This window comes from Aulostomus chinensis, chromosome 15 (genome assembly GCF_037954235.1).
Source record: "Aulostomus chinensis isolate RoL2024-O1b breed Wild chromosome 15, RoL_Achi_v1.0, whole genome shotgun sequence".
Lineage (NCBI taxonomy): Eukaryota > Metazoa > Chordata > Actinopteri > Syngnathiformes > Aulostomidae > Aulostomus > Aulostomus chinensis.
Genome location: NC_141334.1, coordinates 6,692,562 through 6,720,555, shown reverse-complemented (window position 1 = coordinate 6,720,555; position 27,994 = coordinate 6,692,562). Strand labels below are relative to the sequence as shown.

At 42.2% G+C, this 27,994-nt stretch overlaps 2 protein-coding genes across 6 annotated transcripts in view; both read left to right on the top strand.

Moving 5' to 3' along the window:
* The window catches only part of fnip1 (folliculin interacting protein 1), a 36,421-nt gene extending 13,526 nt beyond the window's left edge, over window positions 1-22,895 (top strand). For 2 of the 3 annotated variants that reach the window (XM_086226776.1, XM_086226777.1), the window contains exons 3-18: window positions 2,140-2,277; window positions 2,365-2,465; window positions 2,894-2,968; window positions 3,169-3,260; window positions 4,264-4,347; window positions 6,845-6,916; window positions 8,478-8,613; window positions 9,268-9,469; window positions 9,873-9,958; window positions 13,913-14,059; window positions 15,683-15,852; window positions 16,744-18,502; window positions 18,672-18,837; window positions 19,133-19,333; window positions 19,451-19,566; window positions 20,512-22,895. In XM_086226776.1, coding sequence (XP_086082902.1) covers window positions 2,140-2,277; window positions 2,365-2,465; window positions 2,894-2,968; window positions 3,169-3,260; window positions 4,264-4,347; window positions 6,845-6,916; window positions 8,478-8,613; window positions 9,268-9,469; window positions 9,873-9,958; window positions 13,913-14,059; window positions 15,683-15,852; window positions 16,744-18,502; window positions 18,672-18,837; window positions 19,133-19,333; window positions 19,451-19,566; window positions 20,512-20,590 — 3,624 coding nt within the window. In that variant the 3' untranslated portion in view covers window positions 20,591-22,895. The remainder of the gene's footprint in view (window positions 1-2,139; window positions 2,278-2,364; window positions 2,466-2,893; window positions 2,969-3,168; window positions 3,261-4,263; window positions 4,348-6,844; window positions 6,917-8,477; window positions 8,614-9,267; window positions 9,470-9,872; window positions 9,959-13,912; window positions 14,060-15,682; window positions 15,853-16,743; window positions 18,503-18,671; window positions 18,838-19,132; window positions 19,334-19,450; window positions 19,567-20,511) is intronic. The other variant, XM_086226779.1, reaches the window with a different exon arrangement.
* A 1,254-nt stretch (window positions 22,896-24,149) lies between these two features.
* rapgef6 (Rap guanine nucleotide exchange factor (GEF) 6) overlaps window positions 24,150-27,994 on the top strand; it is a 144,519-nt gene continuing 140,674 nt past the window's right edge. For 2 of the 3 annotated variants that reach the window (XM_086179485.1, XM_086179486.1), the window contains exon 1: window positions 24,151-24,641. In XM_086179485.1, coding sequence (XP_086035611.1) covers window positions 24,567-24,641 — 75 coding nt within the window. In that variant the 5' untranslated portion in view covers window positions 24,151-24,566. Of the gene's footprint in view, window positions 24,642-27,994 lie in introns of all 3 variants that reach the window. The other variant, XM_086179483.1, reaches the window with a different exon arrangement.

Here is a 27,994-nt window from a genome sequence, read left to right as displayed (position 1 = left end):
GTGACTGAGGAATCACTCCACTTCTGTCGTCATCATCTCTCATTCATTTTCTCCCCTCTGTACTCTTTCTCCTCTCTCTGTCTTGTCTCATATTCTCATCGCGCCTCCCTTGACCTCCTCCTCATCTCTCTATCTTACACATTTCTTCACCTCCTCTCATTTCATTTTCAGAGATTTTCTCTCTTTTCTACATGGCCACACACACACACATGCAGTGTTCTTTTTTCTATAATTTGAAAGCATAGGATAATGCATTCAGAAATGCATGAGAGGAGCTAACACAGTATATGTGGGCATGTGCACCCAGTATTCCTATGCTGTGGGAGCATAAATCTGTTTACACTGTCAGGCTGTAGGGATTCGCCCCCTTTTTTGGGGGGACATAGAGCAAATCCTTAAAATGTAAATCTAAATTGTGGCTTATGGACCTATCTTAAGCTAGAGTTGCATTTAAAAGAAGTTTGAATTTTAAGCTTTGTCTCCCAGAAATGAATGCAAGTCAGTGCAACATTCTTAAACATGATTTTCTGTGTGTGTGCATGAATTTTTGCTTCAGTGCACTATTTTTGGTGGATGCTGCATTCTTACCATCTATCACATGACCGCAGTTTTGTGTACATATGTGTTCTTTGTCAACTCTAAGGATCTTATTTTAAGGATCAACAGCTGAAGGAAACAAATCGCAAAGGAGTGGAGAGACTAAGGAATGACGTACCAAGGGATCAAGCAGGAAATAGACAGAGTTGTATAGGTTTGGCCAAAAAGAGCTCAGAAATGAAGAAAATGGAAATAGAGGGAGGAGAGAGTGAAAAAGACGCTAATCTGGACCAGGAAAGAAATGGATGTTGTAAAGGAGTAAAAGGGAGGGAGGGAAGGCGATAGGGACGATGTTGGTGGGGAGGGAGGGAGTGGGGGAGGGAATGATTGCAGCGCTGCTCTGCTCACGAGTTCCCGAAAGAGTCATATGACTGGCAGTCACATGCTGCTGGCCTCTGTGTACACACCTCACACTGCACTGCAGTCAACACACACTCTAGCACGTACTTGCTCTGAATCCTAGTGGCTTCATTAGCGTGTGTTTGTGTGTGTGTGTGTGTGTGTGTGTGTGTGTGTGTGTGTGCGTGTGTGTGTATGTGTGTGTGTGTGTGTGTGCGTGTGTGTGTGTGTGTATATTCTAAAATCTCTTGAATATTAACAATAGGGATTTTAGAGAGGACACAGTTCCACAGCTACAAGGTTTACATTTACAAATGTTCTTTAAAAGAACGGAATGCAGAGAAACAATCATTCTTCTTTCATTTTGGCCTTGTCTCCTCATCGCATTCTCTCTCACATGTGTGCTCTATCTTTCTTTTTCTCATTGACAGTGAAGCCAATGGTTGCAAGAGAACCATTACAAAAACCTGGCGTGCGCGCGCGCGCACACACACACACACACACACACACACACACACACACACACACACCATCCCCCTCCCCCACCCAAATACATTCCTCTTGAATAGGCTGCCGAGCTAAGAAGGCACATGACACAAGCTGATTTAGCTGACATTGGATTTGGTGTCTGTTTTTTGAACAGTGTTTCTGAATGATTCAGGTTCATGTATTTTTTTCCCACTTGGGAAGTTCACTTGATGATTGGTTTTATGTTTGGGGAGGGTCAAGTTTCAGGTCATCAAGGTGAAATGAGAGAAGAGAAGTTTTTATCAGTGAAATTTGCTCACAGCTGGTTTCTCTTATTAAGATTATGTTACAGAAGGTGTGGCCTTAAAAATCCCCCTGCCCTGAAATTCTTTTGACTTTGCTGGTCCCATGTGTATGGGCTGTTCCTGCATGTATGTGTGCTGAACTTTTTAAGAACAAAAACACATAATTGTCTGATTTTTATGTAGTCTGTCTCCAAACAGCTGCTATTCCTTTTTGTCACACTATTTCTATTTGTTTAAGTGTTGAGGCCTTTATTAATAAGGCCGAGGCTGAAGGTTTCCTGATAGACTCCAGTAAAATTCCTCATGCTCATTGAACTAAGGAGGGCTGAATCAAGGCTGACGAGACATTTTTGTTTTAACTTGGATGCCCCACAGAGTCAAATGAGCCCTTATTCATGACGGCAAACTCTATTTAACTCTTACCCTGTAGAGCACCGAGGCCCAAGTAAAGATGTTTGGGAAATGCTGTCAGCTCCGTCCTACTGGAGGGAGCAGTAGTTCCTTGGACAGCTCCTCCTCCTGCACATCTGAAACCAAGGACACCAAAGAGCATGGCCTCCGCTTTCAGGTGACATACATCTACTGCGACATGCATGTTAAATGTATAAATCACACACATTCATGCCCGCTCATCCACCTTTCGTCTTGTCTGCAGGGTTCGAGGTGCTCATCAGATGTGGTAATGCTGGGGGAAATGATGTTTGGGTCTGTGGCCATGAGCTACAAAGGCTCCACACTAAAGATCCACCAGATCCGGTAAGTTATGGGGGTGCATCAGTGATTCTTTTCTTAAAAGCTGATACTGGAATAAAATCAGAACTTATCCTCGTACCTTAAGTTTTTGCCTTTTAAAATGCAGATGAAATCCAGCTTGTTTTGACCGTTGACATGGTGTTTTTTTCCTGGATTCTTTTTAATGTATTTCTTTATTAAAATATGTTGTTTCCCAGGCTTTGGCCCAGATTGGATTTTCATTACTGACAACAATAGAAAACTTGATAACTTTTGGTATTTTAGATAAATTGTGGGAGAAAGCAAAAGGGTTAGAACAAGAACAAGAAAGGAATGGGTTGATGAGGAAGAGAAAGCGAGGTCGTATGTGGCAGATGCTTAGTCATGAATGAGCATAAGAACTGAGAGCAGTCACGCTGACAACCTTTGTCCTTACACTATCATCATATCAGATCGCCACCTCAGCTAATGCTGAGTAAAGTTTTCACCGCCAGGACGGGAGGCAGTGTGTATGGCAGCCTCAACACGTAAGCACAAGTGCCCTGATCATCTATTCATGTATTTGTTGTACTTTTTTCTTATTCTCCTCTAATAATTGTCAAATGACTGTTTTAAACATATGTTGGTCCTCTTTTTTTTCCCCTTTCACATTTATACATTCCTGTATTGTTTTCGGTGTCTATCGTTAAATTTGCTGATTGTTACACTTTACTTCATGTTTCATCAGATTACAGGATAGTCTAGAGTTCATTGGACAAGACAGCAACACCCTGAGGCCGGACCAGAACACTGGACCGAACAGTCTCCTAGGAAACATAGGTAACCATCACAGCCCGGTGCTACACCCGACCACTTTAACCACCAGTGAAAGTCTTTGACTCACTCACTAATTGATTAACTTATGAGATCATAGCCAGACACTCACTGTGCTGTCTTACTTTTTGAAAGAACTAATATAAATGTATGCAATTACTGTGAATCTGACAATTTTCTTATGTTAAGTAACTGTTGGTACCTGCCTGTGCTTTTTTAGTGTAACCCTCTGAAAGGACATTATTGGAGAGATAATTGACAGTGTAAAATATTGCTCGTATTAAAATTTAAAGCTGAGTGCACCTTGAATTTTGGTCTTTCACCTTAAGTTTTCATCTGGATGAAGTGCCTCTGCAGGACTGCTAGGTTGCACTCGATTTTGTGTTTCTCTTTCTGACCCTTCAACATTCCCTTTTGAATACAAACTAGGCTGGATAGACTTTGCCAACAGTCCTCCCTCACGCTAGAACGCCAGAACAGTTGGAAAACTTTCAAACTGGCCATGCAAGCACAAGATCCCCCAGCAAATTATTAGAATCATCTGACACTGGTGTTAGTATATCTTTGCTATGACTCATCTACTGCGTACTTGAAACTCGTGATGAGTGGATCGCAGGAGGTTGTTAACACAAACACCCCTCAGGTCTGGCTTCAGGCATGACTCTTTCCCAATAGAATAAGAACGTAAATAATAGGAAAAAAGGATAAGTGACTGTTTGCAAATTCTGCTTTTTCAATGTCATTCTTACAGAAAATACAGGACTAATATGGCTGTTTTGTATCAGGGATGTAAAACCCATCATACTTGACCTGTTTTCTCTCTAGAACATGGTGTTTATTTCGTTTCAGACTAAAAACTCCTATAACAGTCGTATGCTATAAGCTGGTCTGATGACAGGAGGCTGCCAACTTTCCTCCTTATTCATTCACTAACCGTGGTTCATGTTTTTTGTCTTTTCTCCCTCCTCCTCTCTCCTTTCTATTCCATGTTTTTGTTTGTGCTGCGCAGGATTTTCTCAGCTCTGCAGCCCACGACGGGCCTTCTCTGAACAGGGCCCTCTGCGTCTCATCAAAAGCGCATCTTTCTTTTCAGGTTGGCGCTTAAAACTGGCCATAACTGATATATGCCAGTTGCATGTGTTTGTGTAGGCTGTAATAATAGTGGTTACACAGGCTTCGACTCCCTGCTGCTGCATGCCTGTGTGGCCATAAGGTGGTAGCTGTAGTAATAGCATGCAATATCGTAGCACGTCATCACGTACTTGGGTCAGATAGCAGCTGCAGGCATATTTGTTGTGTACTTCAAAAACAGGATTATGTATTTAATTGTAATAGTTTGGACAGGTGGGAATATTTGTTTTCAAATACATGTGGCTACCGATGAGTTTGAAATCAGCTCTCTGTCCTGCTCATGCTTCATATGACTCGACTCAAATACTGACTTACTTTAAATTGCCAGTGAACCTGAACAACTCAAACTTCCTCTGAGTAAATCACAGAGGAACCAGGTACGCCTGTAACAGCCCACCTTTGTTTCATTTTGCTAATGGCGGTGTCAGCTCAAACAATCTGATTCACCGGTCATAAAGTTGTCTCAACAAACCATAAACTCCATCTGCTGCTACTATCTGACCTCAGCCCACAGGTTTCTTACACCTGCAGAAACAGTATGCATGGGTGCTCCCAGGTGTCGGTGGCTCTAGTTGTAGTCTCAGTTTTTGCAGTTTCTTCTCTTCTGTCATTTAACTCACACTCACACTAACCCAATGTCTTGAACAGTGTCTTTGATACTGGGACAATGATTTAAGGCTGTACCTGCTTTTAGACTCTGCTCTTGGGTTGGCTAGTGTTTCAAGCTGCTTTTACACATCATGAGCGTGCATGCACTCATACAGCAACATGCAAACAGTTGCATATTAGCTAGTGGTGAAATGTCTTTTTGACGGAACCTTTAATAATAATCATTACAGGAAATGGAGCAATGCAGTTACTCTTATCCTGAATGTTTCTCACCCTGTCCATTAGTTTAATACCATACCTTTTACAGTGGCCTCTTTGGAAAGTCCTCCACCATCTATAATTGCAGTCAACAGCCACATGCTGAACACACACCTGTTGTTCAGTATGCACTAGCCTCAGCAAGCTGCTGCAGGTGATATCACCTAACTTTGCTTGTGTATCCTCACCATTTAAAAAGAGTGCTGCTTGATCTGGTTTTTTTTTTGCAGTGGAAATTAAATAAAAAGGTCAAAAAGGCTAGAACAGCAATTAAGCCTTTCTCTTGCAGACAAAAGCCCGATGTTAGCAGGTGTTGGTTTTTGTTTGTGCTTCTATTTATTTATTTTTTGTCCATTTGAAAAGGGCTCAACAGACTCTAAAACAGCAACTGTGACTGATTGCAGCAGTAGGATAATCAACCTAAGCACTGAAGGCTATCTATTGCAGTGGTTATGCCCCCCCTCCCTCTATTGTTCTGGACTTAAACCTTCATCACTGTTGTGTAGTGGGTGTTGTATTAAAAGACCTGTGCCATCCTGCCTACCAACAATCTTGTTTAGGGCACTTATATGATGGCACGACATGTAGCTCTGCTGGGTATGCTGCAGTGGAATGGACATAAAGCTCACGCAAACATGAAGTACAAAAGTGCATGTTGATGTACACATTAATCATCTCTATGATTAGCTATGCTTCCCGGAGCACATACGAATGCTACATTTGGGGGTTTCACACCTCCCAGATATTTGAGAACACACTACAGGCTTAACGACGTTCCATGCTATCGCGTCTGTTGTCGAAAGTTGTATTACAGCTTCAACAGCTGCTGCAGGTAGTGACAGAGTGACTCAGTGTGCAACAGCCTATTTCAACAGGAGTGCCTTATTTGTTTTGCTGGTGAGACTTCCTGATTTTGGTTTTACACAACCAACAAGGTGCTCTAACGGCATGAGATTAACTAACAGCCATTTCACAGCAGCAGTCACCTGCTTGTGTTCAGAAACTCTACATGTAGTGTCTTCATATGTAGGAGTAATAGGTGTGTGTGTGTGTGTGTGCGCGCGCGCGCGTGTGCGCGTGTGTTTGTTGAATAAGTCACCAGGTTTGAAGCTTAACATTAAAGAGCCATCTCACACATTTCCAACCTTATGTGTACTATCTGTACTACCACCACTGTACTACCATATGAGATGATGCAGTCTGAGCCCTCTGTAGTAATAAATACAAACCTAGTTGAACGTTACTGATTGAAGGTGTATCTAGTAGAAATGATGAGATGTAGCTTCTCGTCACCGACTGTGCCATCTCTCAGCCAGAAATGAATGCCGAGGATGTGCGTTTATTTTCGGACCAGAGGAGCTCAGTTAGGCTCCAACAATCCTTCCCACCATGTTTGAGCTCCTTTATTCTGATTACATTGGTCTGTATCTCACAGATGATCTCTTTTTTTTGTTGTCCCTCCCTTTCTCTCCTCTATCTAATTTATTTTCCCCATCTGCCTTTCACCTTTGTTTCCCTGTTGCCCTCCCTCTTTACCTACTCGTTCACTCTCTCCCTCCCAACCATCTATCCTCATCCTTCCCTTCCTCCAGGTCACAGTCACCCCATGGACATGCCTGGCCGAGGGCTGTACGATGAGAGAGACAGCGGCATCGCCAGATCAGGTAGGTTAATCAGGCTAAGAGCCAAAGCTTGGATTGACCTACACTTACTGTGAGCTTTGAACTGGGAATAAATTTATTTTTGATAAGACTGATGAGATCAAGAACAGAAAAGCTTGAGCGCGTTTTGGAAATAATTGCACAATTGTGCTTTTGAAAGTTTTATGTCACATGGTGTTTTTCCTCCCAGACGGCTCTGTTTAGACAAATGGTCATCTCTTTATTTCCTGGGTCAAAGCATTTGACCTGCTTTAACTTTGCCGTTTCAGGTCAAGAGCATGACCAGTTACACAAGCGCTTCTCCATTTAACCTGTGATGCTTAAGCTGCAAATTCACTGATGTGGTATGCAAATGCGTATGCATACAGTTTTCTATTTTGGTCTTGTGACTGTGTGATAGCCCTGTAGGAAGGGGTGTATGGAAAGTTGGGCAAAGAAAAAAAATTGCCTGAGTCATCTTCCACTTCTTAAAATTCAGTTCTGAAAAGTTTGTAGTCTTTTGACCTTAAACAGAAAGACAGATTGTCTGGCTGGATTGGAAGATGTTGTGGGGGTACTCACAGAGCCGCTAGTGTCTGAGAAACCCTCTGGAATGGAAACTCCCCACTGCCCCCTTCCATCTCCTGCACAAACCCCACTATGTTCCACTGGCATGACTGGTATGGGGGAATTATGCTTTCTTCTCAAACCCGAGTCACATGCAATGGATTAAATATAGCAGCTCTCAAAACCTGCTACTAGTAAATGAGCTTCTAATTCAAGCCTCGTTCCCTCATCTCTAGCTCCCTGATGGGGGTGAGCTGGAGAGCCAACTTTGACACACATCCCTCTCTCTTCCCATCTGCCTCGTCTCTCCATTTACTATCTTGCTATTTCAACAACTATTTACCCACACTGATCCAGTTCTCCCTTGAAGTTTACCCTCTTGGATCCCACACTAGGCAAATAAATACATCATGTGACCATTGATCAGTGCTCTATACAACCAGGTGATCGGGGCTTACAGTCTGTGTGTGTTTACATTGTCAGCATTGTGCCAGCCGGGTGTAAAGCCAGGATGTCCATCAACAGCAGCATGTGACTGCTTGATACTTGATATTAGATCACATGCGAAAGCTATCATTAATTGGGGCTGTGTGTGAGGAATGTGGTGTGTGTGCGTGCGTGCGCATATGTGTGTGGGGCCTTGTTTGGACCCCGTACTTTTTAATGACTTTTTGAAGATGAAGTCTCAGATTTATTGAGTTGGGGTAGTGTTAGGAATTCATTTGTGATCTTTTTTTCAAGTATGACACTACGGAATAAATATGAATGAATTAATGTCAGTGACTTTTCCCTACAAAGATAAAAACCTGACCTGCGTGGGTGTGTGGGTGCTGTGTCCCTGATGTCTGACTCACTTTTGCCCCTTTTCTCCTCTGTAACACACTGTTCCCTACTCCCTCTCTATCTCCTTCTTCCCTTTCACTTACTGCTCTCTTCATACATCTGCTCCTTTTCTCTTCTCTCTTCAATTCATTTCTACTGTCTTTTCCCTAATCCTTTCCTCTGTCCTTCCCCTTAGCATCTCTGAGCAGCCTCTTGATCACTCCCTTCCCATCTCCGGGCTCCTCGTTGACCAGCAGCTGTGCATCAAGTTACCAGCGGCGATGGCTGCGTAGTCAAACCACTAGCCTTGAGAATGGCGTCTTCCCCCGATGGTGAGACACACATAAACCTACACGTGTACACACACACACACACACACACACACACACACACACACACACACACACACACACACACTTGCAAGATGTATGTAAACATTTTTTTCTTCTCATGGAGTGATGAAAAACAAGAGTAAGGGAGGAAAGTGGTAAAGCTTTGTGGTCTTGTAGTCATTAAACCCCTTCATCTTTCTACCCTTTTCAAGGCCTCAGAGTGTTTTGTTGAGTTTATCTCATGAGGACTTCCTCAGAATCTAACAGGCAGCATTGAAAATGACACACACTACTGCTATGTATGAATAACTACACACACACTCTGTGACCAGACAGGATGCTGTGTGGCCTGTATCTGGACACGCAGCTGTCAGCCTCTGAGTGCTCTAATCACCCAAGCACTCCGGTTCAGATGTTCCAAAGCATTTTGTTTACTAGCTTCATCTGAGTAGTAGTTAACAGTAGTAACCTGCTAGGAGTCTGTGAAGAGTAAAAGGATCAGCTGTTTGGACATTGGTCAGGTAAAACTTTCAGATTTATGTCAAGTAAATATTTAAATGTTTGAGTAGCTCCCCACATATTTCATCCTTTGGAAGTTGTATTGGCTTTGTCTCTGCTCGGAAGTGAACTCTCTCTGTATGCTTTTCTAACCAGGTCAGTGGAGGAAAGCTTCAACATGTCAGATGAAAGTGGGGGTCCAAACCTCGGCGTGGCTCGGAAGAAGAAGATTGCTATCGGGGTCATCTTCATGCTGTCGCCCAACCCTGAGGAAAACAACCGCTTCCAGGATTTCTTTTTCTCCCACTTTCCTCTCTTTGAAAGCCACATGAACAAACTCAAGAGCGCCATTGAACAGGTGAGAGTGACTGTAGACTTGCTTATTATTTCTTGATGTTTCTTGTTGTGTTTGTTTGACTGATGAAATGTTGTTTATTGTTGACCGCTTCCGTGATTGACGCTGTGGGGAAAAGCCTGTCAGTGAAATCTGTTTAGCTGTGTGATATGAATAGAACCAAACCTGACTCCTCTCGCTGAACACAGAGGAGTTGCTGTCAGACTGAGCGATCAATGGTCGTGTCTTGTATATTTAAGTACTGCTGTTAGCATTGAAGCTTTGGGATATTTCCAGTTTTACACTCACCTTCCTCTTTGGTCCCCCTCTCCTCTGACTCACATTCCTTGCTCCAACTCTCCTAAATGTGTCCGTCAGCCTCACTGCCAAATAACTAAAAGTGCATGTGTGTTGTGTCACTCTCAAGGCCATGAAGATGAGTCGGCGATCTGCTGATGCCAGCCAGAGGGCATTGGCTTACAGCCGAATGGTGGATGGGCTCAATGAGTTCAGGTGTGGAAACGACTCACTTTCACTCACAATCACACAGATGAGCATCAGAAGATATTATAATGTTTCAAATTCTTCTCAGAAAATGTGAAACCTTGATATGAACTCCGATGGTTATGTTGCTGACCTCACAGTAGCCATCGCACACTTTATCTAAAGTTTAGTTTGAAGTATTGTCCTGTACTCGCACATGAGTGTTCAGCAAAAACATGAAGTAGAACAGAAGGACTAAAATGCTTCACCCTCACCTCATGCTAAGGAAGTTATCATCTTATTTGTAATATGCTTGGACTCTAGACTCCAACTTCCTTTAAGTGCGACGTGCCATCTCATCCAGATCCCACAGAAATGGGACCAATGCTCACCAAATTCTTGGATCTAGGTATTCCTTTCTATGTAGTGCAGTTAAAAACGACACTAAAAATATGTACATTACAGAGCTCTGCACTGTTAAGTGTACCTGCATTATGGCACATTTGCAACCGTGTGTGGGTTACAGGATTTTGTTTCTTGGTTGTTAGTTGAACTCAAGTTGGCAGAGTGGGCGGGGCAGGAAAGACACCACATTAAAGAAAAGGGAGAGTCTAATGTAGGTCTGTGGGGGTGTGGGTGGGTGGGGGGGGCATGATATCAAACACCTCACTACCTATCTAGGAAAGGCAGTTTGCGCCATGCCTTCAAAAAATGCTTGTTGCTTTGAAACTGAAACAAAATAACTCGTGACCTGATGCAGATTTATTTCTTTTGAAACAACCATTTTAATCAGATTTCACATTTGAAGTCCTCTAATGAAGGTCACCCTTTTATCTCTCCTACTTTAATACATTTTCTCCATCTCCTACTACTCCTTCGTTGGATTATATGTACACATTCTAGAAACAAAGTGTGAACGTGCCCGTGAAGTAGGTCAGCGAGTGCCTATAGTTATACTCTCTGACTCGTGTTATGGCACAACGTTTGGGCAGCTTTAATGACTTGACAATACTTTACACATAACTTTCATTCCAAGAATGGTTTGTTGAGGCTACCAGGCATCACGTGGATTTTCTCTCTTGAACGTATATCAGGCAGGTTCTAACATATGAGATTTACCAGCTGCTGGTGTGGGGTGGGGGGGTGCATCTCATCTATCAAAAGGACTTCTAATAGTGTGTTTGACAACTAAACAAATTCTTCAACTTATTCAATAGAGCATAAGAGCAAAGTGCCATGTTAGTATTCAGTTTGGGAGGGTAACAAGGTGTATCTATGAGACCTGAAGGTGACGGAGATGAGTGGAATGTGATGAGATGTTACATCAATCGATGAGCACTCACCTGCTTATGTGTAACAGTCATCTGCCATTATCAAGTGTGCATTTATTGTTTGTGATCAATTATTAGAAAATAATGAATTACATGCATATTGAACCCAGTTGGAAATGTCGAAAGTTAAAAGGAGAAGTGCAGTTTTCACTATCCTGTCTTGAGCAAACTCTTGCTGTTTCACTGTAAGCACAGTGCATCCTGGGAGGTTTGCTTCAGGGCTACAGTTGTGTCGGGGAGCTTATGTAACAGTAGTTTGGTCACCAGTTGCTCAGCAGTACAACTACACCTCTTATAAATGATGCTGCATTTAGACATTTATGGAACGCTTGTTCTTAGAACCATTACATTTATATTTGTGATACCTTTAGAAATAAAAGCATGACTGTAAATTTGTACTCAGGTGGTATAAAAGTGCCTTTGTGGGTGCGGGTGAAACCTGCAGGTCAGTCAAACTTATTTTGCGAGTGCACATGCACGCCTGTCTGCACCATTACTTTCACTTGCCACACACACACACTGACAGGCAGCTCCCTGTCTGAGGTTCCCTCATTGCCACAGTCATATGCCTGTTGGCACCAGGCCACAGCAACCCGAGCCTCCAGAGTGGCAAACCCTATCTGCTTCAGACACTGGCCACGGGCACCAGAATAGTAAATAACGGTTAAGAGCCAGGGCAAGTGCTACTGCCCCGGACAAACAAAATAACTGTAAAATCTCACCTTCAGACAGCAGCTAAATATAAGTGTGGCCACCTTTGCCATTAAAGGGCTTTGACTTCATGGAACATTACTGGAGGAAACTGGACTAAATACCGTTCCTTGATGCTGATGTTGCTTTGACGTAGTTGAAGGGTGGGCATGCACACATATCCACGCGTGCTGGCAGAGATAAGATGTGCACTTAGCAAAGGCATGAGTACATAAAAGTCACACCAGTCTATATTGGGACTGTGTTACGGGTTTACTGTCAAAGTATTGACAGAGTAAGTGGGAATGCTGAGCAGAGACAGCACACTGGGGTTAGGAGCTAACAACTAAAAACAACCACATCTGACTGGTTTGGTAACTCAAGTACTGATAGGAACTAGTATTTTTAATTTTTGTATAGTTCTGGTATTTTTTTTTTTGAATAAATGCTCCTTCTCCTTGACTGCAAAAGATGCAAACAAAAGTATTTTTTTCTAGATTGTTTTGGAATAACCATAATTTTTCATGATGAGGCAATGTTTGCTTGGACTTGATTTAAAAAAAACAAAACAAAACAAAAACAACAAAAAAAACCTGTTCACTACAGAACAAATCCAAAGTCTTTTAAATCAGTTGTTGCCGTGCAGCAGTTGTGTATCGGTAAACACTATCCCACAAGCAACATGTTCATTTTAGGAGGACCCAGCTACAGTTACCATTTAAAAACATAAATCCAATGTTTATCTGGATATAAACTGGTAACATTTAATCTGCTCTCTGGTTAACAAAGTGATCTACATTTGCGGTTTGTTTCACCACAGAGGACAGCTGAGAGTGACCATTTTTTTCTGATAAAGCCTATCCTTGACCAAATGTCAGGGGCGTGGCTTTGTTAGTGGCTGTTCTACTGGCAGGTAGTTGCTTGAAAGCCAATCAGAAATCCTCAGACTTTGGTAGACGTAGATCTCAGTTGTCTGGTATTGCAAGAATAATATGTTCAACACCCTTTTTAGAATTGATTGAATTTTTGAGTGACTGTAAAGGCTAGTTTAACTGTATGTGACAGCTGTGTTGTTTATTGGGGTGCATCTTGTCTGTATCAACCGCCACTTACTTTTTTTATGAGCCAGTGACAGAGATGTGCATTTACTGCAGAATGAACTCTATTTACAATCTGAGAGCTCCTACAGTTTCCATTAAGACTAAATTAAGCTTGAAAAACTTTTATTATACCTGGATAATGAAAGGGCACCTGTGGCAGGTACAGAAAGCCATTTCCTCCACTTAACTTTAAGTTTGCTGAATGTTACAGTTATGAGTTTTTACATTTGCAAGGAATTGTTCTCAGGATTAAATGAATCATTTTGTGACTACAACGAGCTCACATTTATTTTCTGTACATTTTTACATTTTCATACTCTTGATTCCAACTTAAAATCCAGGAGCTGCAAGCAAAATTTCAGTTCTGTGTTGTTGTTTTTCCTTTAAAAAAAAAAGAAAGAAAAAAGCCTGATTCTTGACATTCCTCAGGCTGCAGAGATTCCCCCTCTGCTCCTGTGTCAAAGTCTGGCCCCCAGCCGAGACATGCTCACCAACACACCCCACGCCCCATGGAAACTCCAGACCTTCTCAATGGACAAATGCCTCAACTGAGCCACATACAGATAGATATACACACACACACACACACACACATTGTGCAGAGATAGAGCTGTGGGTGTGTTTGTGTGCATGCTCACACATCGAACTGTTGCAAACACACACGCACATGCACACTTTCAACCAGGGTCTCCCATGGTTTCAGTGCAGACAGCAATGCTCTGTGAACTGAAATCTCTTTTGTTTACCCCGAGGGACAATCATGCATCTGTTCTCTCTCTGTTTTTTTTCCCCCCTTTCCCTCCTTCCCTTTCATTGGCTACTCCTCCATCTTTCATCCCTCCCTCATCGTACCTCTTCTTCAGGATGACTATCTGCGACCTCTACAGCATGCCCCGGGTGGCGGAGCCCGTCTGGTTGACAATGATGTCCAGCGCGTCGGAGAAGAACCAGCTCTGCAGTCTCTTTATGAGGGAGCTCTCTCTGCTGATGGAGCAGGCCTCCAAGAACCAGTGAGTGTCTGCCCGTCATCCTTTCACCCGGTTCGCCATCAGTTACTAACTTTTAGTGTCACTCAAGTTTAAACTCACATCACATAGATTTTAGTAGACCACAGTAAACCCATCTATAGTAGAAACTGGACTTTTCCCTCCTTCCTTGAGTTAAATTGGATTTACCTCATCATGTATCAGATGTGTCGACACCCCCCCGGGCCACAACGGCTTGAAGCAACATGTGCACTATTGCTCCACAAGGTGAACAGGTTATGATGCGCAAATTTACTGGATTCTATTTTAACAAGCACACACAGGAAAGGAAACATATACAAATTAGTTCATAATTTACACACACACCCTTGTACTTACATCTTTGTGATGACTTTCAGTGACATAATGCATTCCCTAGCCCCTTACCCTAACCCTCACCATCTCAACTAAATACCTGACCCTAACCATAATCTGATTCTCAATCTAATTCTGACCCCGAGCCTTAAACCAAGTCCTGACCTTCATACAGCCCTGTGAAATGGTGTGGACCGGCTCAAATATCCCCACTTTCCAAAAATGTCCTCACTGTTGGTAAAAAATTTTGTCTGGTCTTCACTATGTAGGAAGTACAAGAGCTCACACACATGTCATCTTTTCACATCTTTAGTGAGCTGGTACTTCCTACACAAGGTTGTCAACAGTTGCAGATTCACACACCAGCCATTGCATCTCTCCAACCCCCACCCCACGTACAATCTATAGTCTATCCCTCCCGTTCTCACTCTCGAGCACACTCACACACTCTTTGCATCTATTTGTTGGCCTCAGGGGGAACTGTGAATGATCCCTGCCAGCCTCTTAACTGCTTATTGTTGCTGTTACAAAGCCCCGTCAAACCACTGCTAATTGTACACATATGAATTGGTAGCAAGGCCGTTTATTGAACATAACAACCGTATTCAGCACACTTGATTTAAGTCGCATTCACTAAAATAAATTACTAGTTCTTTTGAATGTTGAGGGACTCTCATGCTCTTATGACCACAGCAAATAATGAAAATTGCAATTGCTTATCAATTAAAAAAAACAAAAACAAAACTTTGATCAAAGAGCGCAAATTGTTTAACAGCGATTTTTACTTGATGAATGTTAAGGCGGTAGATCACTTTGTTGTTGATGTCCTTAGGATGACCGCTGAAGAAAAGGTGCATTTCCTCCGAATCATCCATCGCTACCTACTACTTGTGTGTGATGATGAATAAAGCGCTGTATATCCCTGGCAACTACTGGTGTTACTGTATCACATCATGTCTTCTGAGACATCCAGTCAGTTTTCCCATGACTGCTCTCATCACAACTGTGCACCAGCAAGTGATTGAAGTTGACCACTATGACGGTGATTCGTCATGAGACAGGAAGGGAAGTAGATACTTGTGGCTAGGACTGAGAAGTGAATCATGCTAATACAATGTGTGCACAATGGATGTGAGTGTATGTGACATCCAGTTTAGAAAGAAACCAGTTGCTCATACAGTAGAATCATCTGAGTTTATATAGAAACATCAGGAAGGAACTTCTGATATTGAGCAATTCAATGTGTGGATTTCTCTCTTCACTTTGCTCACCAACCTGTGCCTGATATTCCAGGTTCCTACCTGCGTTATTGACAGCCATCCTAACCAATCACCTGGCGTGGGTGCCCACCGTCATGCCCAATGGTCAGCCCCCAATCAAGATCTTCCTGGAGAAACACTCCTCCCAGAGCGTGGACATGCTGGCAAAGACACACCCATACAACCCTCTCTGGGCACAGTTAGGTGAGAAGGTCAAACACAGAGGCATTCAGTGTGAGCAACCTTTGTATCCCCCTCAACCACTTAAATAGCAGGGGAGTACAATCTTATACATGTTTGGTTTTCATTTTGGATGAATCAGGAACACGCCATTGTCAGTGAATACCGCACAAAGACGAGTTGAGACTCGAATGTCATATCGCTTTGAAGTCTTTATTAGCTAGTTGTGTCAATCAGTTGTTGCTGTAATGTCGTCTCCTCAGACAGTTTTATATCTTCTATGTAGTGGATTTCAGACCCCCAGCTAAGATGTAATGATACTGCAAATCTAATGCCAATATTTGACATCGGTTAGATTCCAGCCGTGCCATCTATAGTGTCTAAGTACATCTGTGGTTGAGCGGAAACATCACGTCCTCATGCAGGGGAGCAAGTAGTGAGAAAAAATAGTTTAGTGATAAGACTGAAGCTGCTGATTGCTTGTTGCAGATAACAGCTAAAGAATCCCCACATCCACATGTCTGTCTTTCTGGAGAGTATGTTGGCTAGTCACCTCATATGACATTGGAAACATTTAGAAAGTGAGCCAATGGTGACATCTAGTGTTCAAACTTTAGAACTGATTGTAATGATTCTGCAACTAAACAGTAAGAAGGGGCGACAGCTAAGGGGCAATTTAAAGAATGGCCTCATCATCATCATTATTAATAAGTTTAAATTTATATTCTCTAAAAAAAAATGGAAGTGAGCATACTTATAACCTGACAATAAGTCAACTGCTTTATAATTTAGTGTGATTTATGAGTTGCGATGTGAAAGTTTTACCCATTGATCCTACAGTTTATTAGGAATTACTGCATTTGAGTACAGAACACCTGGTCATTGCTGCTACTGTTTTTTTGTCTCTGTGTATAGGTGATCTGTACGGCGCCATTGGTTCACCAGTGCGGTTGTCACGCACAGTGGTGGTGGGGCGGAGACAGGAGCTGGTCCAGAGACTACTCTACATCCTCACCTACTTCATTCGCTGTTCTGAGCTGCTGGAGACTCACATGCTGGACAGTGCTGAGGATGAGGCCATCGTTATGCCAGGTTCCCTCATCACCACCTCCCTGAGGAAAGGAGAAGTGGAGGAGTCGGACTACGTCCTGGTTACCGTCCATAAACCCAGCGGGGACTACCTGTCTCAGGGGGCTCATGGACCACAAACTGAGGCGGAGGACAGCAGCTACCCCTCAGACAATAGCCTGCAGAGCAGCACATACACAGACACGGAGATGGAGCATGGCACTGGAGACACACCAAAAGAGGAAGATGAGGAAGAGGAGGAGGAAGACAGCAGTGAGAGTCAAGGCTCCAGAAGCAGTGTGCTTCAAACAGGACACAACCAGTACACCATTCCTGTAATCAGGACTGCAGACGCAACTGAACCTGGGGAGATCTGTAGAGAGTCTAGCAGCCCACTGGCCACCGAGGCCAGACTGGAAACGGTGCTGCGTGTCGGCTCGGCCTCCCCCAGAGAACAGGTATGTGGGCTGGATGCAGAGTCAAAGGGTGACCTGAAGCTTATTGTCCCATCCATGCACACAACATTTGCATCAGGTCCATCCCTGACTGCTGTCACCATAGAGGGTAAAAGTTCTGCTGCAGAAGCTTGGATGGATCCCAGTATGGTGAACCAACCCACTAAAGTGCTAACCCCCCGGCCATTAGGGATCCCTCTAGAGAAGAAGCCCCCAGATAAGAGCCTGACTGGTGCAGTGCCAGTACCTGGCGCACTGGGAAACACCCTGACTGGGCCCATGGCTTTGACTCTAGCAGAGGAGGACGAGCCAGCAACAAAGGTCACTTTCCTCATTGGAGATTCCATGTCTCCTGAGTCGGACACAGAGAGCCGTAGAAGGAAGGTGGAGGATGAGATCAAAAAGCACAAGAAACACCTCAAAGATAAATATCCACTTCACCAGCAGCTGCTGTTGCATCAACAACAGCAGCATCACCAAGGGCAGCATTACCAGCAGCAGCTGCAGAGAGGAGCGGATTCAAAGACCAGAAACTTTAGTGCATCACAGGACCAAACCAAACAGACCAAGGTGGCTTCAGCCCTGCAGCGGGTATCTAGTAAGATGCCCCAGTGGAGCCCACCCTGTATGGATTTAAGTGATTTCGATGAATATTTTAATCCAGAGAACCCTGTGGAGACAAGAACAATAGACGATCTGGCCAAACAACAGGAGGCCAGCACCATGAACAGTATGTACAAAGACTTGCTAGATCCTTCGGGAGTCCCCCACCCTGATGACTTAGGGGGTCAAAGCATTCAGGTTACGGCCAGGGGGCAGGGTTTAGGTCTCTGTTTAGGCTCAGGCAGTGGTGAGGTAGGGTCCAGTAGGAAGTTGGATGTCCAGAGGAGGTGCAGGTGTGGGTCCACAGACTCCACGGACACCTGCTGCTGCTGCCAGGGCTGTTCTGCTGAGCAGGACAAGGGCATTGTGTTGTCAGTCCCTGTTCCCCAGGATGGAAGCAGCAACAGCAAAGAGGACCAAAAGCGCAAGGCGATGCCTGTCAATGACTGGGAGATACCGCGCAACGAGAGCTCAGACAGCGCACTGGGGGACAGTGAGAGCGAGGAGACGGAGGACTGGCAGGAGGAAGTGCTGGTGCCCTTCCCAGGGTGAGAAGTTCATTCAAACATTTACTCACAGAGCAAGCAGCTCAGCAACTCTCCTCCCTATGTGGGACATATTATAATGGCTGCAACCAAGAATCATTGACTGGTAGTAGATGAAACTAACCTCTTTCCTCATCATTTGAAATATCTTGTCGTATGTTTTTACTCACAGGTCAAAGTTGGTGGAGAATTACTCTAAACCAAGCATCGCCAATTTTGGCCGGTCTCTGTTTGGAGGCTACTGCCCCACCTATGTGCCAGACTTTGTACTGCATGGCATGCCCAGCGATGAGAAGCTACGACAGAGTCTCATGGCTGAATTAACCCATGCTGTTCAGGTAATGGACTGTGTTTGAACCTGTTCTTACATTTCCTTTTCAGGGCTATTAAGAGTCACACTCAGGGTTACTGTTTATGTCCAGTTGTTCAAATCAATCAATCAATCAATCATTTATTTTCAATTCCAACTGAATCAGAGGCTCGTTAACTTGTCAGTGTTTTTAGTGAATCTGTTCATCTGCAGCTTAGCTTGATGGTTTATTTATATTCTTCGTGATCATTCAGAAAAATAAAATGTTCCCATATTCTCACATGTTCCTTGTGTTTCATTGGTTTAAATGTTCTTCTCTGCAGCATCCAGTATTGGATGAGCCTATAGCCGAGGCTGTCTGCATTATAGCAGACACAGACAAGTGGACAGTCCAGGTAGCCAGCAGTCAGAGACGAGCCACAGACGTCAACAAGCTGGGGAAGGAAGTCCTGGTGTCAAGTCTGGTTTCCAGTTTACTGCAGTCCACTCACCAGCTCTACAAACTCAACCTCTCTCCCAACTTTGTATGTTTACCTTGCAATGGTGTAACCTCCTTCTCCTCACATTCCATTTTAACAGTGATCGCTACATCGATTGTTGTGCTTTACCAAACGTCCTCTCTGTCTCCTCTTCCTCCTCAGTGTATAATGCACCTTGAGGACCGCCTGCAGGAAATCTATTTCAAGAGTAAGATGCTTGCAGAGTATTTGAAGGGCCAGACCAGAGTCCATGTGAAAGAATTGGGCATGGTCTTAGGGTAAGCAGTGCACGTCTATCACGAAATCTTAACATTCCCGTCATTAGAGGGAATTTAAAAAAAGGGAAATTAGCTGTAGCTATAAATGCTGTAACACATAATGCTATAACATATTTTTTTGTACAATTCGCCATATTCATGCCATTTGTCCTTATCAACGAAACTTTAAATTCAATGAAAATGTTTTTTACATTATTATTCTAGTTTTCTCTGAAAAAAAAAACCATTTAAATGATTCTGGGGGGATTTTTGTGGGGATCTTTATCAAACAGATAAATCTGTAGACGAGGTATAGAGAGACATCTCTGCCGCGCCACAGTATTTCATTTAAAATAGTAGTTTGAGAGTTTTGTCTTTAACAAATATACCTTCTCGGTATAAGAAAATGTCAGCTGGCCATATTGCAATTTCAATTAAATTTAAATGAAACTACGCAGCCTTAATCTAAGTACTTCTGTTGCATACGGACAATAAAATGTCCCTTCAGCCAAATTTTATGTGTTAACTCTAAAATGAATTGCAAATACGAGGCATACAGAGAGCATATAGCTGCGTTAAGGTAAATTCAGTCGGAACATATTTAAAAAGAGGAAAAAATGTCATTTTTCATTGTCTAATGGATCTGCCCCCAAATTAGATCAGTTCTTCCTTGGCCCATGCTTCTGTACGCACCTCTCTACCAAGTTATGTGAAATTCAGTCTCATCATTTTTTGTAAAGTCATGCTAAAGAGGAACAGATGGAGATTACCGACCTCCTCTAATGGGATCACCTTCCTTTGATGGAACGCCCTACCTTGAAGTTTAAAACAATAAATCAGCTAGAAATGATCATTGAGTATGCTGCAATCTGTCGCGCTGCAAGAGATAAATGCCAAACAATATTTATTTCAGGTAGTAAAGGGGGAACTTTCAAGGAACTGAATGTGACTTTAATATCATTGCAGAATTGAGTCCAGCGACCTCCCCCTGTTGGCTGCAGTTGCCAGCACGCACTCCCCCTACGTGGCTCAGATCCTGCTGTGAAGCTGCAGTGGCTCCTGAGGTCTCCAACCAGTAAGACCCTGGCGGTGCCACTCTGGCCCCAGAAATGCCCGTCCGTGCTCCGCAGCTGACCTCGATGTGGCTTCCTGACCTCAGGGCCGATTTTGGACATCTTGATGGACCGCGGGCCACAGCCAGTCACCCATCACTACCGCTGCTGCTGAATCTGGTGCAATGCCGACGTTGCACCACAGGAGGGAGCTAATGACCACAGTCCACTGGTGGAGTGAGGGTCTGCGGATGACTGAAGCATCGCTGTGATGATCTTCACCTCTTGTTTGAATGTTTCTTTTTAGTACTTTTTTGGACACAGAAGCCAAAGACTTTATTAACTTTTCCAGTTGAGAATGACACTTTACAACACCTACAGTATAATAACTACAGATTTTCTTTCTGCCTTCCACGGCTACGCGTTTTTGTTTTTCCTGTACAATCTCACACCCAGTTGTACGAGGTGATGGACTCCACGTTTTAAGGAAACAGACGGACATTTTTAAACTTTTCTTTGAGGTTAATATCATTGAGAAAATTATCATGCCAATTGTTTTGTTTCATTTATCTCCATGTGTTTGTTTACAGGCCAAATTTCCCTGAGATCTCAATGGCAAATAATTAACTTTTTTGTCTAATTACAATGCACACCTGACTTCAAAGCCAATTTTATTTTGGCCTAGTGGCAGTAATTGATGCCTACCAGGAGTTTTAGTTCTACAAAATGTCTGAAAGTGGTTTTGACAGTCTTGTCATAGGCGCAGCACTACCTCAGACCTTCGTATGGGCAGGTGATGACACGGTCAGCCCATAGAAACCCTGAGGTGAACACTTTAATCAGAGGAATGTCAGCGTCAACTGTGTGCAGACTCTATGCTGTGTTTTTGTTCTTTTCCTTTTAAATAACAAAACAAGGGAAAGCTGGTTAATTCTTAGGATGTTGCATAAAGATGAAAGCAATATTTTCTGCTTCATGAGAAGGATCCACGCAGAAAATCTAAAACATACATTATCTACATCTATTTTAAAACCAAAATGCTGAAATATTTTCACACTTTTATAGCCTCGCCACCTTTGTACGATGTTTACTGCTTGGATGTTTGCTGCAAAGAGGGTAGTAGGGGAACACAGTAGGCCTTATTATGGATTAAATAGCTCACATTGTTTTCAGACATGACAGTTAAATTCAGATAACTCACAAAGCAAAAGACAAACAAAACTACACAAGGACATTTATTTCCTCTGGATTATTTTTGGATTTTCCATGACGCGAACAGATGAAATAATTTGGTTGAAATGCTGTATTATCAGGGTGCAATTTTCTAAGGGTCAAAGGGAGGTGGAGTCTTTCCAGTGGGGCCAGTATAACATTACATCATTATTTCCACGAGAGGTCGACCAACAACAGCAGTAACTGGATGTTTTTAAGAATACAACAACGAGGGGAACTCAAAGTGACCACCAGTTTTACACATGGCCCCCTTAAATGTTTAGATGGTACCTGTGATGATATCTGTTTCATTGGAAGATAAAAAATGGTTTTATTCATAAATTTTGAGAAGGTTGTTTGACAACGTGGATATAAGCCTATAAATCAGCTTTTTCCTGCTCCAAACTATCTTTATTATATGTCTTTACAAATTCACAAGCTCTACTTCGACCTCTAATCAATTTGTTTTTGTTTTTGTTGAAAAGTTTAAATGCTTTTAATCATTCAAACACCCATTTAAAGCATTGTGAGTTCCACTTATGTATGCCTATCCATACAAATACCACTGAGCTTGCAACCTGACAAATGTCCCTTGTTGGTAAGCAAGCAGAGGGAAATCTAACAAACGTTCGTAAGAAACTTCATTCTCTACCATTGGGGGTAGAATTTACACGAGAACCTGTTGGTGGGTTTTCGATAAGAGTTATATTTAGGCAGCGAATGGCTTATATTGCAAGAAAAAAGCATGAATAACTGGACAACCCCTGAATATACAGTACAACCCAAGTCTTAAAGGAAATGTGGCGCGATCGCATCATCTGGAGCTCATTCTGCTGGGAAAATCCATATATACATGCGTGTTACTGTATTTCATACGACCCCGCCATTATGTTTCAAAGGTATGAATTTATATCTGCTTTTCCCTCTTTGTATATGAATAAGTTATTTAGTTACCCGTGGTATGTGTAACGGTTCTTGTCAACTGTACATACTCAGTTTATTTCCATGTATTTGTACAGAAATTGTCTCCTCTAATTATTTTTTCCCAATTTTATGGGAATGTGGTGCAATAAAGATGCCGATGTTGAGAAGGAATGTGTCATAAATGCGTGAATACTTTTGGTTAAAGAGTTAAATCCAGAAAAAAAAGGTTCAGCGTTTGAATGCATGAATGTAAAATTGCTTCACCAAAACTGGAAACCACAGATCCAAAAGCTATAATTCTGATCCTGGAATTCATGAGGAGGGACACCCAAAGTGATTGTGCAGATGTATAACTTCTGCTTCCCTGATGGCTCTGCAAACAAGCTCTCCACAGCTCTCATAAAATTTTTCTGTCTCCTTAAAAAAAAAAGTCTATTTGATCTTGATAAGAATAACGTTTCTACTGATATGTATACTATGGTTACTTTTAAATCAGTGCAAGGTGGTTTGTCATCCAGAGGTCATCATTTAGATTTCACCTCTACCCACGTTTGTATTCATCTCCCTAATCCTCGCCGTGACCCCGCCCTGCTCTCGGTACAGGAGGTAACGCGAAACGAACACACTCACCGCAGTTATGCAATAAGGGAAGGAGTGCCCCGATTTGAAAGCAAATACATTGGTAGCTAGTATATGTTCTCCGTAGCTGAAGAACTTAATTTATATGGAATTTGTCGGAAGTATTGGCTATTTTATGATACACCAGGAAGCCACGCGCTGTAAAAATAAATAAAATTAAGTAACAGTTTAGTATTTTGTTTTTTTTGTTTCTAATTTGCGGTTCAACTAACGAAAATATAAAAAAAAGTGAAAATGAGGTGTTATACCTTCTGAGTCAGGGGGAAACTGACTCACTAAATAATCTGATTATTCCGCGGTTTTAAGCAGCAACCGTCTACGGTAGCGATCTAATTTTTAAGTGTCAGAAGTCAGGAGTAGGTGTTGCCTTCAGGTACTCATTAAAGATCGTACTACAAGTGTCATGTTCGATTGTGCTGCAAACAAACATCGCTATTAAAACAAATAAACAAACAAAAAAAAACTTTCCTGGAACACTATTTTCAGTTTAAAAAATGTGACAGCTAATTTAGAAAAAAAATGTCGCATTTAGTGCATAGCCTGAGCTTACACATTAACAACTCGTACTATAATATTACGAGATACCACTGTATCGATATTGTATGACAGGAGGAAGTATTGTGATATATTGCATAAATTGTGTATTATATTGGACTCGTAAAGTGTTAAACTGTATTGAGTATAATATCATGCCCCGTTTTGAGCATTCCGCATTCGTTTGGAAACAGAAGGATTAACGCTGATCTGAATGGTCTTATGTCCGACAGGTTTGAACGCCTCGTCATCTTCAGTCAAACAGATGTCGTCAACTCTCCACACTGGCTCCGAGAGGAGGAGGGATCTAATCCGACCTACTGGATCTGACTGGCGGTAGCTGTCGAGATGGAGCTTTTCTCTACCAAAGATGCGCAGAATTCATGACAACAGGTCCCGTAGGTGTAACTTTCTGTCACACTCAGGCTATTCTAACAGTTTTTCGGACGTGTTGTAGCTGAAAGTGAGAGGATTTTTGTTTCCGAAGAGCACCGAAGAGTGTGGAGTAGCTCAACTCCATCCATGCTCGGCTCGGCGAAGACTTGAAGATCCACGGAGATGTGATTTAGTTCTGCCCGGGTCGGCTAAGAGCAGCTAAAAAAGACGTGAAAGTAAGAGTAATTGGACGTAAAAGCCCTGAGGTGGATTTGAACCGAAGTTATGAAAATGACCGGAGCCATGGAAACTTCTTTCAAACTGGCTTTGAAGAAACCGCCCTCGTTGCGGACGGCAGAGGTAAACAAAACCAACGTTTCTTTAATTAGCATCGCAAATGTTAGCCAATTTTCTGTTTCTCCCCGGCTCGAAAAGTTGCTTTAACTGTCTTGAGTTTGACTTTTAACGAGTCAGCACGACTCTTCTGGTAAAAAAAAAAAAAAAAAAATATTGTGTTTATTACATTTGAAAAAAACCAAAACAAAACAACAGCAGTGAAACACTATTTATTAATAACAGAATTTTAACTCTTGTAGCTTGTTAGTGTTTAGAATTGGCTTGGGGTTAGCAATAACACACCAGTTAGCCTCATGCTTCATCGTGGTAGTTGGAGATCTGAAATGCATAAACTTACTCAAATGATTCTTTTGTTTCAATGGAGCCCACAGTAGGGAGCAGGGACCATACAGGTTCCCCTCTCGATGGGGTCCCCCATTCACACATTAATTGAATGTAATTAAGGTTATTAGGGCGTTAGCCTGAAGGTACTTCAGGCGAAGACCCTATTATGTTTGTTATTATTGTTGTTGTTTTTTTTTAACAAAGAAAGGCTTGTGTCACACGTTACATAGGCACTTTTTCATAAGAGTGCAATTCTCAAATATTGTGACATAGTTTGGGCAACCTTTTTTGTTACCCCACTGCATTCTGGGCTTGGAGACCAAACCTTTCAGTTTCCCTCCAGACGGCTGGTTGGTGTCTAAAAGCCCAGGAGATGGTTTGTGTCAACTTGAGTTTGACTGTGAGACCAGTTAAATTGAACCACTGCAGCCTCCTCCTCCTCCTCCTCCTCCTCCTCCTCCTCATCCCTACATGAAGCTGTGGAAACGCAGCTGGCTTGTCATTGCTTTAGTTACACACTCGACCCAAAAATAGCTCACACACACTGTAGTCCCTTCTATGTTCTGCTGCTGGTAATACTTTTGAAGTGCAAGCACTTTTCAAAGCGCTGTCAGAATACAACAAAAAAAAAAAGTTAAAAAAAAAAGTCAGCAAGCCATCAGCTTTTTCATAACGCAGTTGAAAAGCTCTTTTTATGGCCATGATCCTCTGTTTGTTTGTGGGTACATGGCAGTTAGAAAGCCTCTTTTGCGCCTTTCACACAGGGCTTTAGTGCACACTTGAACAAACCATAACAGCTTTGCTTTTTCCACAAATGAATGGCACTTTTGTCATTAACCACATGATCGCCAACACTGTGATAAAGTTACCAAATATAGTCAAAACCCTCATAAATCAATGTTTTAGTCTTTTTTTCCCCTTTTTTCTGACATGGATGCCCACTTCCTTCCCAGTTTTTGAAAAGAACAGTTTTGTAACTGACATGTGTTTTTAAATGATGGGCAGGGTTATTTGTGACAGGGAGGATTGTCTATTTCTGGATGTTGGTATTGTATAAATACTACAGATCAGTATTTGTACAAAGAGAAAAAAATTACAGTTTTGAAAAAAAAAAAAAACCCCGACATTATTATGTCATGTCCTGCTTTTATTTTCAGTCCAGATGTTAATGCCACAGAAAAGGACTTTAAGTTGTAGTTTTGACTTCATCTACCAGACAGTTTGATCAAGCCTGAGAGATGGAACTCTGGTGCTGTTTGGTCACAAGCTTTTACTTCTTTCTGGTTCAGTTCCTGAGTTTGTGGTGTTGAATTTGACACACCGTGAAAAAAAAAAAAAAAAAAACGGTAACTCCTCATTTACTGTTGGGAACTTGATCAGTCGTCTTTTGAAAACACAATCACCTGTGTTAAACGGCCGTGTAAGCAGGTTTGTGTATAAGAAAAAAGACTTAACTATTGAGAAATCAACTGTAGTATTATTGCCATCATCAGAGTAGCTGCTCATGATATACTTGCACATCTGAAAACAACCCCCACACCAAGAAATTGCTCAATAGGTTTAAGCTGAGTTACCCTGAACTTTAACGGTAGCTACTAGTCCTCAAACTCACCACATCCTTGAGAAAGTTCGCTGATAAGCAAGTCTCAGAGATATTTTTGCTTTTATTTTATCAACTTGATGGCACGCTGGTGTGCATAAATGTTGTAAGCGTGGGCGTATTTGGCAAACTTCCACATTCTCTCCAGTATTTCATTTATTTTACTTCCATTGTGCACGACTATCGTCTCCTCTAGAAATGAACCTGTCAGCGCGAGGAAGGCCATACGAGACAATCTTTGCCTTCTTACTTTGAGGACTGTCTGACACCGTTTTAATGCTGCTTTAGTGCCACTAGTGATACATGTTTGTGTCAAGTGGCTGCAGGGGTTTTAAGGTGGTGGCGTGCTTCAGGCTGAGCTGCTCTCAAAGATTGTCAATTAGCTGTTAGATTTGGTGCTGCACTGTCATGTAAGGTTTCTTTTCCCTCTGCTCCATATCATTTTCAGCCTGCACACATCCTTGCTGTGAGAACCAACTTTTATAGCTTTGGTTTTACACAGGGTTTTAATTGCCTTCCATTTTTGCTCTGATAGTTCATAACTTAATTTCCTTTCTTGTGGACTCTGTTTAAATTAATCAGTTGATCAATCTGTTGAGTTTGATTCAATTAATCTGTTGTCATGTCTTGTAGCCTTACAAGACACCAGAAACCAGAACATCAAGAACAATTGAAAATAAATCTTCCTGACAGAATAGTATCATATTGTATTAGTACAAACGGTACACTTTTATGACAACTGGTTCATAGTTTAAGCTATATTTTTTCAACATACAGTCATTGTCTCTAACTTCTCCCTGAATGTCGAAATACATTCTCTCTAATCTTGAGAATCTACTACTTTTCTTCGTGATCTAACAGCAGCTATAGAAACAAAAGGAAAAGAGAATCATTATCCCGCACAAGTCATAAGCATTCATGAATAATAGATATTCAGCACTTCCCCAAACATTCATAAATGCTGATCTGCCTGTAGTCGCTCTTTGTTGAAAGTTAATCTGGCTTGGAGGATTAGATGAATTACTTGGTGAAGGTTGCAGACCTGCAGTCTGTGTGCAGATGTTGGTCTCGCTGGGTCATCTCACCACAGATTTTCTGCCCTGTCAACCTTTCCCAGTTCCTCTGGTTTTTCATGTTGCTCATGGGTGTCAAACTCAATTTCCGAGGGAGGCAAAAATGAGAAATCAAAACACATTTGCAGGCCAGATGAGGCTTGAATAGTCATATATTTCACTTCCAAAAACTTGATTCATGACCGTCATTAAACAGCACTTTACATTAAACCATCAAGTTTCGGGAAGAAAAAACAGAAAAACTGACGTTCTGGTGATTTTGGATATAACAAAAACTATCTTAATATAATTATACATAGTCAAGTAGCCGTACCTAAACCTGTGCTATTAAAGGTAGTCTTGTCAAAATTGCCTTGCAA